The 15,672-nt window shown below is 40.9% G+C and overlaps 1 protein-coding gene across 1 annotated transcript; it reads left to right on the top strand.

Annotated features, from left to right (window-relative positions):
- The first annotated feature begins 3,489 nt into the window (after positions 1–3,489).
- Positions 3,490–14,118, top strand: LOC118394141 (SHC SH2 domain-binding protein 1-like). The gene is made up of 14 exons (XM_052460767.1): positions 3,490–3,511; positions 3,565–3,648; positions 3,824–3,939; positions 4,230–4,271; positions 4,311–4,405; positions 5,645–5,714; positions 6,624–6,838; positions 7,408–7,585; positions 8,058–8,178; positions 10,691–10,822; positions 11,082–11,200; positions 11,346–11,430; positions 11,878–12,021; positions 13,316–14,118. The coding sequence occupies exons 1-14, from the start codon at positions 3,490–3,492 to the stop codon at positions 13,660–13,662; spliced, it is 1,770 nt and encodes a 589-aa protein (XP_052316727.1). The 3' UTR covers positions 13,663–14,118.
- The last annotated feature ends 1,554 nt before the right edge of the window (positions 14,119–15,672 follow it).

Genomic DNA, 15,672 nt, shown 5'->3' with positions numbered 1-15,672 from the left:
TTTACAACTAGAATTAGAACAGACGGATCTGGCAAAGGGCGCCTTTGTAAGGTCAAGAGCAAAATGGATTGAAGAGGGGGAAAGAAACGCTAGTTATTTTTTTGCACTTGAAAAGAGAAACTACAAAAGAAAATCTATAACTGCACTCAAAATTAACGATGTTTTATGCAAAGATCCCATTACAATATCATCATTTGTCAATTCCTTTTATGAAAACCTTTACAGCTCTCAATTTCAGGAAGATGGTTGTGAAAGCTACATTTGCCACATTCAGAATTATGTCCCTGTAATTGAGGATGATTTTCACTCAGTTTGCGATTCACCTGTGTCAATTGAAGAAATTAGAGAGGCTCTGAATTCAATGAAAAAAGGGAAATCACCTGGCCCTGATGGCCTGACAGTTGAAATCACCTGGCCCTGATGGCCTGACAGATGAAATCACCTGGCCCTGATGGCCTGTCAGTTGAAATCACCTGGCCCTGATGGCCTGACAGTTGAATTCTATAGACAGTTTTAGGAGTTGCTAGAAGACCAGATTTTCAATATGTTTCAAGATTGCATTAAAAAGGGGGAAATGGTCTCCACTATGAAACAGGGCCTTATTTCATTGATTCCGAAGCCTGATAAAGACCCTTCTCTCATTGACAATTACTTTATTAAATGTTTATTACAAATTGATTGCTCTGGTTGAAAGATTTAAAAAAAGGAATAGATACCATTATAAATTAGATTCAAACAGGATTTATGAAGGGCACATAAGCTCTAACATTCGTTTAGTCTTGGACCTTATAGATTATTCAGATGCAATTGACTCAGATGCGGTTGTCCCATTTCTGGACTTCTGTAAAGCCTTTGACACATGAATTTCTCTTTAGGTCTTAAACTTTTTGGATTTGGTGAAAATGTTATTGAAGTAATTTGCATGTTTTACAAAGATATAAATAGTTCTGTGCTACTAAACCTTAATACTTCCAAAATATTTAGTATCAACAGAAGTGTACAACAGGGATGCCCATTTTCGCCATTTTTATTCATTTTGGTTGTGGAACTTCTATCTCCAGATATTCTGAATAATGCAAATTTGTATGGCGTAACCATTTTTAACAAAGAAATCAAAATTTTCCAACTGGCTGATGATACTACTATTTTCTTAAGAAACAAAGACCAGGTCGCACATGCCCTTAATGCTATAACTGCATTTTCTATTCCATCAGGATTAATCCTGAATGTTTGTAAATGTGAAATCTTATGTTTATTTGACTCGGATGATAAAGAAATAGAAAACATTCCTGTAAAGGACTGTGTTAAATATTTAGGAATACATCTGTCAAAAAAACACTTAGTCAGACAACATTTAAATTTCTCTCCTAATATTAAGAGAACTAAAAATATATTTAATAATTGGCTACAAAGAGATCTTTCTATCCTTGGGAGAGTACTTCTGTCCAAGGCAGAAGGACTGTCTCGTTTTGTGTATCCCTCATTATCGTTATGTGTAAATCCAGCTACTTGTAAAGAGATCAATAAGACCTTTCTTGACTTCATCTGGACAAATAAGTCTCACAAACTAAAAAAATATGTCCTTTCTAACAAAAGAGCTGAAGGCGGTCTAGAATTGTTGGATTTTGCTGACATAAATAACACTTTCAAGATAAACTGGTTGAAAAAATGTTTGATCGATACTGATTCAATATGGTATTTCATTCCAAATAATGTGTTTAATAAATTGGGAGGTCTTCAATTTTTACTGAAATGTAATTATATTCCTAAAATATTACCTGCTAAATTGGCTAGGTTTCACCAACAAGCTTTAATGGCCTGGAAAATATGTTTCCTGCACAATTCTTCCCCACATAAAGCTCTTTTGTAGAATAATTCAGACATAACTGTAAGGAATAAGTCATTGTTCTACCCCAGCTGGCATGAGAGGAATATTGACTTTGTTCTTGATATTTTCGACAACAAGGGTAATATTCTCACATATGAACAATTTATAACATTGAAAGAGTTTCCAATACCTTTCAGAGAGTTTATTTCTGTGATCAAAGCTGTTCCCAGTGGTTTAACTACACTTATGACAACTCATCTTAATTTTGGGAATGATCACAAAATGTATCCAAAATTCAGATTGGAAGGTGTGGGCTTACTTGAAAGATCTTGTTGTAATAAATATATAAGACAAATTCTTCATTCACAAAACCAACTTACACCTAGAGGAAAGTTTTTCTGGAACATGCTTATTCCTGATATTGTCTGGAAAAATGCATGGTTAAGGCCTTACAAATACTGTATACCAAACAAAGTTAATTAAGGAAGTGCACTTCAAAATTTTACAAAAGATATATCCATGTAATTCTATGATTTCCACATTTGTGGCTATTGATGATATCTGCGTTTTCTGTGAAAACGAAGGTGAGAATCTGTCTCACTTGTTCTTTGAATGTAAATTTGTGTCAGATTTTTGGGAAAACCTTGCAAAGTACTTATTTGCCATTATGAACACTGCCTATATTTTTTTACATGAAAGATATAATATGTTACTATTGCAATGATAACAAAACCACTGAAATGATTGTTAATTTTTTAAATGACTGTTGCCAAATACTTTATACACAAACAAAAATTCCAAAATTCTATACCAACATTACAATTTTTTTCTGATTTGAATTGAATTATCTTACTAAAACATTAACCCTAGTGAATAACAACAAGAATAACATCTTCATGAATCATTATAATAAGATATTTTCAGAGTGAATATAATTGCACTTAAATAGTTTATTTTGAATGATTTTATTTATATTTTTTATATGTTTGAGTATTGTTAATACCTGCGTTTGGTTTGCTAGACATGTTTGATGTAGCAATGTAAGTTGATATTTGAAATATGACAACAACAAAAAAAGAACACGGCGGCTGATAGAATGATGACGACAGCAGATCCAATGACTTCAAGTGAAAGTGGACAGAACAAGACAGACAAAGTGGATTTGGAGTTGAATTAGAAGAGGACGCCAGAGATTTTAATTTGCGACAAGAAGATGTTGTCAGACATGGTTTTGTTTAGTAACTATTGTTGCACATCCCAACTGTGCAGCTAACCTAGCTAATAATGTTGGCATGCTAACGTTCACGTTTGTCAATTTACTTAGCTAGTTATCTAATGTTACTGTAACTAGCTAAACATGCAATGCCACCAACTGTTGACTCATAACAGCAAATAAGGCTAGGTATATCTAATTTCATCTCTATTTGCTGTATTTCAAAGAACTGTTATTAGAGAGAGAAAATGTATCAGTACCTATCCATGGAATTATTTCGTCTCCCCTTGATCAATACCCGCTGCTAGGCCATGCCAGATCAGTAATTGATCATGAAGGATAGGGCAAAAGGGAAGGAAACCACGTTGCACTATGCATCCAAGTAGTAAATGATATATCAATCTAACTGATACTTTATTTTCTAACATAGGACTTTATCAGAATGAGGATGACGGTGACAGTGGCACAGAGTACTTCAACCCTGATATGGCTGGTACTCAGTTGTAACGTGATGAATGCGTAGGAGATGCATCCCTTCCTGACACCTTTCAGACAAATGAACTGCTTTATTACGAGAGATTCAGAGCCTATCAAGACTACACGCTAGGTATGATAACCTTACATGGTCTTACATCAATTCAGTTGTCAGGTTTACTGGCTAAAGAGGATGAAAGATGATTACTGCAACCATATTGATCGATCTTTCAAGGCTCCCAGTGAAAAATCTAAACAAAGCTGACTCAAGGTGTTGTCCCAGATGCTGTCTGTGCTGTTTTGCACAGGTGATTGTAAAACATCAGAGGTGAAGGCCTTCACAGCTGACTACCTGGAGAAGGTTCTGGAGCCTTTTGACTGGCAGGCACAGTGGTGCACAGACGTGTTTGATGTGCCAGTGGAGGTAAGTCACTTCGACCTGAAAGATTTCCCAGCAAGAGACTTGTCTAATGGAGCTGTGCTTTGTACACTGCATGAAATGAATTGGAACACTTGCACTCTGGATACAGTTTTATAGGGAATCTGAATCCAGAGGTCTGGTTAAACAGTGAAACAGCTATATTTTCCAATGTTATACAGATGGTTGGATCTGATCAGTGGAGCAGAAGTAGTCAAACAAGGTAGCCTAACCATTTACCCTTGAAAAATGGTCATATGAAGGTCACAACCTCATACTTATGCCCCTTTCCTCAGGTGGTGGATGTGAACTATAAGGAGAGGCTGAGACTAGAGGCTGCGAGCTCACAGAGGCGGCCATGAATACCCTCTTAAGAGGCCACGCTGCACAAAGTGCCTCTGCAGGAGCTCCAAGTGGTGTTTGATGAGTCTGGGGACTTTGACCAGACTGCGCTGGCACTTGAGCACCTCCGGTAAGTCCCTATTGTTAATAAAACTGCTGAGTTATTTTTTTCAAAGGGCTGTCCAAGCCGCAGTTATTCTTTCCATGTCAGATTAGAAAGCACAAGAAAAATGTGATACATGCCTCTTGTTGTAGGACTTTGCATGGGGTGGAACTGCCATTCAATGTTGCTGTGCCTGACTTACCCCTGTGTGTGAAAATGTATCCCTCTTGTCTTTTTGTCCACTTGATAGAACTTTAGAAAAACACATTTTTTTGGAGTGGTTAAAAGCTGCAATATGTCAACTTTTTTTTTACAAAAGCACTCAGAATAATGTCAATGGACATGACATGTCACTTCACCCCTATCTGAATGTACATATTACCTCAACTAACCTGTACCTCCGCTAGAGATGAAACGGTATGAACATTTCGTATCACGCTTATAGTGACCACGGTTGTCAGTATTATCGCGGTATTGTTAAAATGTGCTGGAAATGTTCATAAAGTACTGACACGCACACTGAAATCATTTCACCAAATTTTATATTGAAAACCAACAAATAGAATTAGCAGCACTATGCACTTTTTTTGTGTGCATAAACATTAAAATAATAACATTAACGGTGGCGCCATGAGGTAAAAGTTTCCCTAGTGCAGGTTTAAATGAACACAACTTTAAGCAATCAAATAAACAAACAAAAACACCAAGAAATTAGCAGCACTCACTTTGTAGTGAGGCACGGCAACCTTCATCAGCCTCAGAAAGCCCGGCCTCTCAACTTAATGAAAGGGCTGCAGTGAGGTCTTGAGATTTTTTGTTGATGTGGGTGCATAAGCAGCCTGCCTCTTTAAAAATGCTTGCTCGAGTGTGTCACAACTGTAGATGAGGAGGGACCAGTAGCATCACTGGTGTTAGCCTGCTGCTCGACCACTCCGTAAACAAGGGAATAGAAAATGTATTATTAATATTGGTGTTACATTATAACTACTATTGTTCACACACACAGTCTATCTTCTGTGTTGCATTTGAGAATATGCAATGACCCCATGCACAATCTGCATGAATACAAATTAGTCTTAAGAAGACAGTGATAATTGCGATGAGCCCAACAATTGACATAAATACAGGAGTGTTGTATAGGAGTCTACTCTACAGAACCGACATCACCCGTCACATTACAGCCGCAAAAAATTAATATATGGACTAGTTCTTATGTGATACTAAATAACAGAGGGGTGTGTTCAAATTTCGTGGTGTCTTCTGGAGACAGTGGGACGACGAGGATGATGACTTTGACTACTTTGTCAGATGTGTGGAGCCCCGCCTCAGGCTGTACGTGTAGAAGGGTGATAGTGGGGGGTGATTAGTCAGTGTGTGTGGGCTAGATTGGTACATTCTCATTTAGGCTGTATTGGTTCAGATCTGCCAATGACACGGCTAGCTTGAACCCATTATTTTAATGCCGCTATCAGAATGGCCATATGGCATAGGGACCTGTAGAGCATTGTAAATGAGTGCAGTTCAGGAACACTTGAGCAAGCTTTGTGTCTAATGGTTAGAGCTGGATATGTTCAATGCTGTTTGTGAGAGGGTGCAGATTATTCCTTGGCCACTAGATGGCAGTATGTACCCGGGGATTGTGAGTGAACTGTGGCGTCTCCTATTTTTTTATGGGTGGAGAAGAGGGTTAAAAGATATCTTATTGGCTTCAGCAGAAATCCACAAGCTTGTTAATGTTAGACCAATCAGCTCCTAGTTTATACCACGGTTAGGGCAGGGTAGCAGGGTAGCCTAGTGGTTAGAGCGTTGGACTTACAAATCTGTCGTTCTGCCCCTTAACAGGCAGTTAACCCACTGTTCCTAGGCCGTCATTGAAAATAAGAATTTGTTCTTAACTGACTTGCCTAGTTAAATCAAGGTAAAAAAGCAGATTTTGCTTTTAATAGACAAAGAATGTCTTTAACCCATTCACGATCGGCTCCTTAGAAAGAATGGAGGGTCTCCATTCATTCTCCAAAAAATGGTTAAGAACATTTTCAAGTGCCGTACATGGCCATCAAACAAACAATGTTGTGCTCTGAGCATCTCCTCTAGAGTTATCCCACCTTAACCTCTCGTTGCCCTCCAATGTTGCTGAACAATTTGTTCCCAGCAGTCCTCATAATGCGATTGTGTTTTAAGGAAAACAAAATAAGTATTTCTTCCTCTGTGGCTGTCAACCCTGTAGGTTTTATGATATTCGGAGGAGGATCGGGTGCCTGCTGGACTTGTGACAGAGTATTACTCTCTTTTGGCACGATGCTCTCAGAAGTTCCAGGAGTTTTCTAGCCTGCGGAACGGCATCAGCAGCGACTCGGAGTCGGAGCTGGACAACGTGTCCATGGTGGAGGGCCTAAGGATGTACGAGCAGATGGAGGCTCTGAAGCGCAAACTCCGGATCATTGAGAACCCGCTGCTCAGGTAGCTGGCCAAGGGGACACGGGGTGGGAAGACTGAGAGGAGCTATCAGTGCTTCTGCAGTGTGTTGAGGGAGTAGTTGTGTGACTGATGAAGTTGGTCTCCTAACAGAGGGAAAAATAGGAAGACTGAGTAAAGGCCATTGGATTCACCTCTGTCCCTGAGCTAGCATGTTTGACCTATACTGCCCCAGTTGAGAGCAAAACTTCTCACAGAATGACAGTACACTACAGTCCAGTTCAATGCATCATATTCTGGTTAGAATACAAAAGAGGGACAGCAATTGAATGTATAGTCACTACTAACGCACACTTGGTGCCACCTTAATTGGGGAGAACGGGCTCGTGGTAATGACTGGAGCGGAATCAGTGGAATGGTATCAAACACATGGGTTTTCCAGGTGTTTGATGCCATTCCATTTGCTCCGTTCCGGCAATTATTCTCCCTTCAGCAGCCTCCCCTGGCCTACACTTTGAGACGCTATTGGAAAGTGGAGATGCAACCATTGTGCTTTGTCCAATGCTGTACCATTGTGTTTTTCTACATAAATGTATTCTCTCCTGGCACTGCAGGTATGTGCTGGGATACATGTTTAACTCAGGGCAGCAGGCTTGCAGGGCCAAGGGGCCTCGTGTCTCCGGTGGCTGGTTGGTCCATGTCGTGTCCGTCTCCACTACAGTCAGCCAGCTGCAGAGCCTGATGGCAGACAAGCTAGGGCCCAAATTCTCAGGGGAAGAGTTTGAAGTACATGTATGGCAAACAAATATAATCATTTTTAATATTTTTTTTATATATATATATATATTTGTTTTTACATCCATGACATTTATCCATTCTTAGGCATATTGTATTTTGTCAAATGTAAGTTTGCCCAGGTTTCCATTTCAAATGGCCTGTTTAATGAGATGACCAGAGATGAAACCCAATGGTTAAGTTCTCTAACTATGTGACACTTGTGTATTGGTCTAATACGCTGGGGTTTGCTAAGGTGTGTGGGCTTTTTAAAAATTTGACCTCCCTAGTTCCTGTACACTGGCATTCCACCAGGATTTGTAGAAGCTGTGTCTGTTCGCCTGAATGCCTCGGCTCTATCGTTGTATTCCACTGAGACGTTAGAAGCAGAAAACATGTGTTTTTGTGTCTTTCTTTGTTTAGTCATGAGCGCAGATCTGTGTTGTATAGACCGACTGTGTACTGGAACTGCTCTATGTTTAAATATTAGTTTCACAGTGAGCCCCTGCTGGCTGTGAGTGCCTGCTACGAGGGAGACGTGGTCATCATCCTTCAAGGACACTACACTGTCACCAGCTCCATCAGTATCCCAGACTCCATATCAGTGGAAGGTAATGTTTCATATTTCTGCAAGCAGCCTTTATAATGACAGGATGCACTACTGCTGTATGTATAGATAACTGCCAGAGTAATGGAGAAACAACTCAATGAGGGCTACAGAGGATATTGAATGCAGGTGCTTCCACACAGGCGTGGTTCCTGACTTAAAACGATGTCAACTATTTACCATGGCCGTCTGTCACCAGATCTCAACCCAATTGAACACGTATGGGAGATTCCACCACCATCAACATATTGAACACTTGTGTAAGTGTTTCAGATGAAATCAAGTGTTCACCTGCAGATGATACTGTTATGGTACTGGTTGTACTATGTGGCGTGTTAATGCGCGTCGAAGGTAAAACAACCACATCTACGGCACATGGAGTGAAATGAACGTGTAGCAGAGAGGATGTGGGATGTACAGAGGGAGCCCTCGGGAATAAAACAGAGCTTGCTGGCGCAGTAAGCATAAGAACAGGGATGATATTAATGCATAGAGAAGGCTAGCTCGGGCAAGGAGAGGTCAGAGCAGAGGCGCCACGTCAGTCTCTTTATGCAAATGGTGGGCCTGCCGAGTTGGATAGAGGGAGGGGAGATTGGAGGGGCTGTTTACATGCGTCTGTTTCTATGTGCGTGCCCTCCTGTGGTGCTAGGAAACCCCTGAAAGCTGCGATAAAGAGGGTGTGGAAATATGATGCAGCGCTGCCTGGCACTGCACCATGACAGGAAAAGAGCAACTCAATTAGACCACTGCCGGATTACCATAATAGAATTCTCCCTCCCACCAAAGAGCCTTTGATATTTAGAGGAGCAGAGCACACACATGCGTTTATTGCTTTTTGGATATTGCTGTATCAAAGATGGAGGGGGAAAAATGCATATGATCTATCTTCATAATAAGTATTGCGAGAATTTCCGAAAAGCGTGTTCCTAAGGAGACATTAGAATTCATTAGTGAGGAGGTTCAGTCAGTCAGCACTTGTTAAGAACAGACTGGATTCTTGATCTGCAATCAGTGCAACCGTTTTAGCATTTAAAAATATTTATTCTCTAAGCAGCAGCACGTTTTTGCCAGTCATGAAGCCCACTGGGAATAGGGTTTTCCTCTCCTGGATGTGTGCATGGGCCTATGACTTTACCAATCGATATTCAGCCTTTGGCCTTTCCAATGGCAGCGTGTGGAACCTAGCCAATGCTGTAGAATTGTTGGCCACATTGTGGAACACCTGTCTCCAGGCCATCTGTCAAGGAACAGAGAATAATGAACCCTAGCCGTCAGAACACTGTCTATCACATTCTGCCTGCCTGGGATTGTGCTGAATCGCTACTTGTCATGTACTCCACTGCGAGGTTGGAAGGAGAGTTCGGACCCAACACTGTGGCCATTGAGCCATGACCCAGTTGTCCCAGCCGTCAGCATGCAAAGATGGAGCAAATGCAATTTAATCTAAATGTATTATTTCTATGTACAGTTGGTGGGGGGAGGGGGGAAACAATACAGTAATAGAGTATTGCGCTATTGCTTTTACAGAGTTCCTATCGATACTGTGAATCCAAGTTTAGATTATTGCTCGGTAGTTAATGTTAGCTAGCGCTAGTCGGCTGTACCTACGCCAAAACCTGATAGTTCATCATTCTATTGCTTGTTCGCCATCTTTTTAAATATTGAGCCAACATGTTTTCAGCACTTATCTCCATGACAGATCAAAATGCCTTTTTCATGGCTCTCTTGTCCCTCTGCCGCAGACATACACTACCGGTCAAACGTTTTAGAACACCTACTCATTCAAGGGTTTATCTTTATTTGTATTTTTTTTTCTACATTATAGAATAATAATGAAGACATCAAACCTATGAAATAATACATATGGAATAATGTAGTAACCAAAAAAAGTGTTAAACAAATCAAAATATGTTTGAGATTCTTCAAATTGCCACCCTTTACATTGATGACAGCTTTGCACACTCTTAGCATACTCTCAACCAGCTTCACGAGGAATGCTTTTCCATCCGTCTTGAAGGAGTTCCCATATATATATATATATATATATATATATAGCTCTATATATATATATATATATAGAGAGCACTTGTTTGCTGCTTTTCCTTCACTCTGCAGTCCAACTCATCCCAAACCATCTCAATTGGGTTGAGGTCGGGTGATTGTTCAGGCCAGGTCATCTGATGCAGCACTCCATCACTCTCCTTGGTCAAATAGCCCTTATACAGCCTGGAGGTGTGTTTTGGGTCATTCTCCTGTTGAAAACAAATGTTAGTCCCACTAAGCACAAACCAAATACTCAGGCCAAATTTAATTATAAAATATACCACATTACTTCTTACTAGTAATGAATTTGTTTTAGAAAAACTACAAAGCATGCTCTTCTGTTTTTTCTGTGTGGGGTGGGTAGGAGAGCTGAGTGGCTGGTAGATTTTTAAATCTACCTGTTCTGGTGGCTGGTGGACCGAAAATAACATTTTAGGCTCTGATTTAGGCTACTAAATCTTCTTTCTTTTCAGGGTTCGGCATACCTGATGAGGTGGTGATTGAGAAGAAGAACAAAGGGGACTCGTTTGTGGCGTCAACAGGATCCGACGTGAAGGTCTCCAACGTCAAGTTCATCCAGCACGACGCTATCGAAGGCATCCTCTGTGAGTCCTCTTAGTCCTTTTCCCAATGTGATGCTGCCTCTACATCAACCCTGCCCCCCAACTCTACCCATTGTCCTGCGTTAGTAATTCTGCCTAAGCTGCTGGCATTGCTTAACATCTGGCAACAGCCATATATCAATGACTTTCCAGGAGGAGAACGGGGTTATGGTCATACACACATTCGGAATACTAGGATCTAGCTGGTCTCTTTATTTACCTCCTAGTGTCAATCTTCATCTTATTTCCCTCTTGTCTCCAGGTGTACGTCAGGGTAAGCTGGAGATGGAGAACTGTGTCCTTCAGTGCGAGACGACCGGTGTCATTGTGCGGACGTCAGCCCACTTGACTATGAACATGTGTGACCTCTACGGCTCTAAGGTGAGAAGTCATTGACGCTCATCACTCTTTCATGGTGGCTTTTTTTTTTTTACTAGTACAGATCTCGCTCTTGTGTTAATCATTGTGTGTGTCTGAGGCCGTGCAGTAGCCTAGCTGTGTCTCTACATGCTGATAACTGTTATAGGGAGCTGGTGTGGAGATCTATCCTGGCAGTGTCTGCAGTATGGTGGGAAATGGCATACATCACTGCAAAGAAGGGATCCTGATCAAGTTGAGAGATTTGAAGTTCTACTGGTCATTTACCTATCTGTATATTACTGTTCCCAGCACTAGCACATCCAACCTCCATCTCTTCCTAGGTTCAGTTCAATTCTAAGCCAGTGGCATTATCTTCCCTCAACCCGAAATTGAATTTAGTGGAGAAAGATGTTAAAATGCACACACACACCGCAAAAACAAATATGGACTTATTTCCCTTGTTACCTTCAGACGAGTTCTGGGGTCTTATCTCATATTCCCTGAGGCTAGAACGGTAGTGTGTTTTTTATCGCTCCCTCACACAGAGCTTTCCTTCCTGTTGTCTCTCTGCTCGGTGTGTTGGACTTGGCCAGGACAACTTAAGCAGGAAGACCGACGTGATGACTCTGTTTATGCCTGTCTTTCCACCCTCTCTCTGTTGCTCATCTGTCAACCTTCTCCATCCCTTCAACCCCACCAGGACTTTGCTGATGAGCTGGACACCATGCCCAAGATCACCATGGTGAACAATGTGACCCACAACAACGAGGGATACGGAGTGATCCTGGTCAAGCCTAGTGATGCTGTACCAGGCGAGGCTGCACAGGAAGACACCCGTACAAGTATGAACTAGTTCCAAAGCCTGGGGACGTTTTCCTCAGGAATATTATATAAAAAAAGGGGTGCCGTAAAACAGAGTCTAGATGGAAACTAGTGATGCATCGACACTTATCAAATCTTTCACATATTTTGCGTCGGTGGCGTTCCGAATCGAGTTTTGTCTTCATGAAAATTGAGATCTGCAACAAGCGAGCAAGCTTAAGATACAAAACGAACACCGCACAAGCTACTCAAACTTTCTTACATGGTATGAAAAGAGACATGGACAAAACCAGGAAAAAACAGTAATGCCTCTGAGGGGAAATATCATTTCTACTTAGAGAACATGTTGTTTGAGTGTTGAATATCAGCGCTCCCATTCAAGCACATAATCCAATACGGAGGTTCCAATAGACTTCCTTAGGTAGAATCAACAAGACAGGATTGCCACACGAGACTAGGTACTAACCAAGTCTTACTCAGTATTTCCCACATCAATGGGTTTACTGTCTCTGGAAGGCTGAGTTGGTTTCACTGGGAAGTTTCATGAGAAAATGTGCTTGACCTTCAGTCCAGGGCAGCTACAGAATAAAAGGTGCAGCTGAAGGTGGCATGGCTTAAAATACATCTGGAGTGCTCTCTTCATCTCCCTCACTCTCCGATGTCCTCTAATGGAATGTCCCTTATTGTTTAACCCCAGTACACAGGAATAAATACCTCTACCCCAGACAGGAGAATGAGCGAAAGTGGCAGAAATGTGACCTTCAAAAAAATAAACAAAGCTATCTCTTCTCTTCAGATTACCCTTTAAAAATGTCATCTGCAACATTCATGAATTTTTGCGGAGACACTACTAAGCCAACAACCGGGTAGTAATTGTCATTTGCGTTGTTTTTGAAAAGATGATGTCCATTATGGTCCTTTGTTTATTTCCCATCCGGAATTTGCAAAAAAAGCTGTTAATAAAACATTTTTCAACACTCCATTCCCCGCTTTAAACGTTGAAAAGAGGCTGCGTGCATTTGGATTTGAAAAGGTAAGAGCAAGGCAATTATCTACCATTGATCCCAAAGGGCAGTCTTTGTTAGAATACACTGACAGTCTGATTTGAACAGAATATAGTAACATTTCACAGGAAGACGTGGTGTTTTCATACATGACAAATCCGAATGTCATGATGGAGAAGGAAGTGGAAGTGGTGGTTTTTAGGTCTGAATGTCATGATGGAGAAGGAAGTGGAAGTGGTGGTTTTTAGGTCTGAATGTCACAGCGAGGTGTTAACAAGCCTGTCATGAACGGATTCACGTTCTTTTCCAGATGAGCAACTGGATATAGAAGAAGGGAACGAGGACATGAAGGGTAAGGGGAAGATGCGGGTGGATGTGGACGTGCAGCTCATCGTGGTGGACGACTGCTCTGTGAAGGAACCAGTCTCCTATTCGTCTTGTTACGCCGTTCCTCCGGAGTTCACGGAGGGCAACGATGCCATCAAGAGGGAGCTGGTGGCCACGTCAGCCAAGAAGCAGCGACGCCAGATGAGCATGCTGAAGGAGCTAGGAGTGACCCAGGCAGATGACAACCTGCTCTCCCAGGAGATGTTTGTCTCCATACAGGACAACCAGTTCAGGAGAAACTGCATGGGCAACTTCAGCACCTTGTACTGAGACGAACTGACCCATCTTCCTGCTCTGTTTTCCATACATGCACAATCACACTTTTACTTGATTTATTCCAACCTCTTTGATACATTTTGCTGCACTGACTAGTGAGTGGGTATGTGTACTTTTATACGCTTTTTATCGTGGCTTTTTAATACAATTCTCATTTTAGTATGCTGATATCGCGGAGACCCGAGTCTAATAAACACAATTATTTTCACTATGACTAATGATGAGACTCAAATGTCCTTCAAATGTTTTTTCACTTTTTTTGGGGTGGATATTGTATGATTTCTTGTAATGGATATTGTTAAGATGCCACTGTTTGAAATGCTTTTGTTGTTGGGAGAAATCACGTTGCCTTATTTTGAGTTAGTGTCTCACCCTCACCTGTAGTTCTGGTCATTTGTTTATCAAATGTTGCTGAAAACACTCTGTAAACATTCTAAATCATGGGCCAATTAAAATGAGTACTTATATAAGTTTTGATCTGTTTTTTTTTTTATTTTTTTTTTTTTACAATTGGATACAGGTCATATGAGAGGGGTGCAATCTGGAAGGGTGCTCATTGGTTTTCTGGGCTTAAGGCTTCACCTTTTATAAGATGCTCACAATTGTTGAATTCCAGTTGATTAATTTTCTGGGGATTAAAGGGCTGGTAAAACCTCATTACACCACAGACAGTTTGATTAATTACCTAATCCAGCATGCCCCTGTGAAATACAACACATTGTACTGCCTCTTATGAGGTGTCCCAGGCTGACCTCAATAGACCAATTTATTCCACAAATTCAAAACTGAATTAAATGGTGCCGGTAATCATTATGTCAGTGAAAGCATCTGCCCAATGATGGAGAACAAAAATGTATCTGGTGATGAGTACAAACTGACAAAAGTCCATAATTAGGTCAGCACTTGACTGGGAGAATGGACTAATTGGATGTGAAATGGTTTTTCATGTTTTTACATACACATTTAATGGACCCACTAACAACCTAGGGATCGATCATTTCATAGTGTTTTGTGTATGGGGGGGCTTTAAAGGGATGTGTCGTGTCAAGGCGTTACTCCCCCCCTCTGCTTATTCCCGGTAGGACTTGTTGCTAGTGAATGACTTGACCCTATCATAGCACATTTGTAATTTCTGCATTAAGCGAAAGTTCCCTGGTTCAAATACCCGAGCCGACAAGGGGAACAATCTGTCTCTACCTGTGAGCATGGCACATAACCCTCATTTGCTCCTGTGTATGTGACAATAAAACTGATATTTTTTGTTAAAAAAAATGTAAGCTATAAGGAATAACAAATAAATATAACTTATAGGTCTGAACACTGTCCGGGTATTGGAAAGAATCTATGAACAGGATCGAGGTGGGTTTTCATTCTGTCATCTGAGGAACCAATTATTGCTAGGACCGCTCAGGAAACGTGTGGTTTTGTGTTGAGAAACTACAGGCGATTATTATAGATTTTCCTCAACGTTTCAGTGACGTGCCATAGATGTCAAATAGAACGGGTGGAGAAAGAAACTGCAGGACTTTTTGGCAAACGTTTTATCTTCAATAGAAGAATTCTAGGATGACAAAAACAAGAGCTCTGGGTGATGGAGGACAGTAGAAAGTGCTGTTTGAAGTGGTGTCCTTTTTATAAATAGTGAGTGTCTACAGGAAGGAGCAGTGGCCGTCGTTCTGGGGGAGAGGGAAAGGCCTGTCTGTTGTCCTCTAACTACTTTGTCATATGAGGGGAGATAGCTGACAGGCTGGCTTTTAGACTATTTCTCTCAACTTTTGTAGCTCCCCTCCCTCTTAGCTTTTAAGCTAAAATTACATTTTATGCCATGACACTTTCTGACAACAGACCATTATGAATTATTTGATAGGCCTAAATAGCTGATCTGATTGATCAAAAAAACAATTAGTGACAAAAATATCTGAATTTGTTTGAGTTAATGAATACTCTTCTAGTCTTTTAAAAAAAAAAGAAGGTCGACGACATCCGATCCTCGTTTGCTAAGTC

Source organism: Oncorhynchus keta, chromosome 14 (assembly GCF_023373465.1).
Source record: "Oncorhynchus keta strain PuntledgeMale-10-30-2019 chromosome 14, Oket_V2, whole genome shotgun sequence".
Classification (NCBI taxonomy): Eukaryota; Metazoa; Chordata; class Actinopteri; order Salmoniformes; family Salmonidae; genus Oncorhynchus; species Oncorhynchus keta.
The sequence above is the reverse complement of the archived record's forward strand: the minus strand, read 5'-3'. Positions and strand labels throughout refer to the sequence as shown.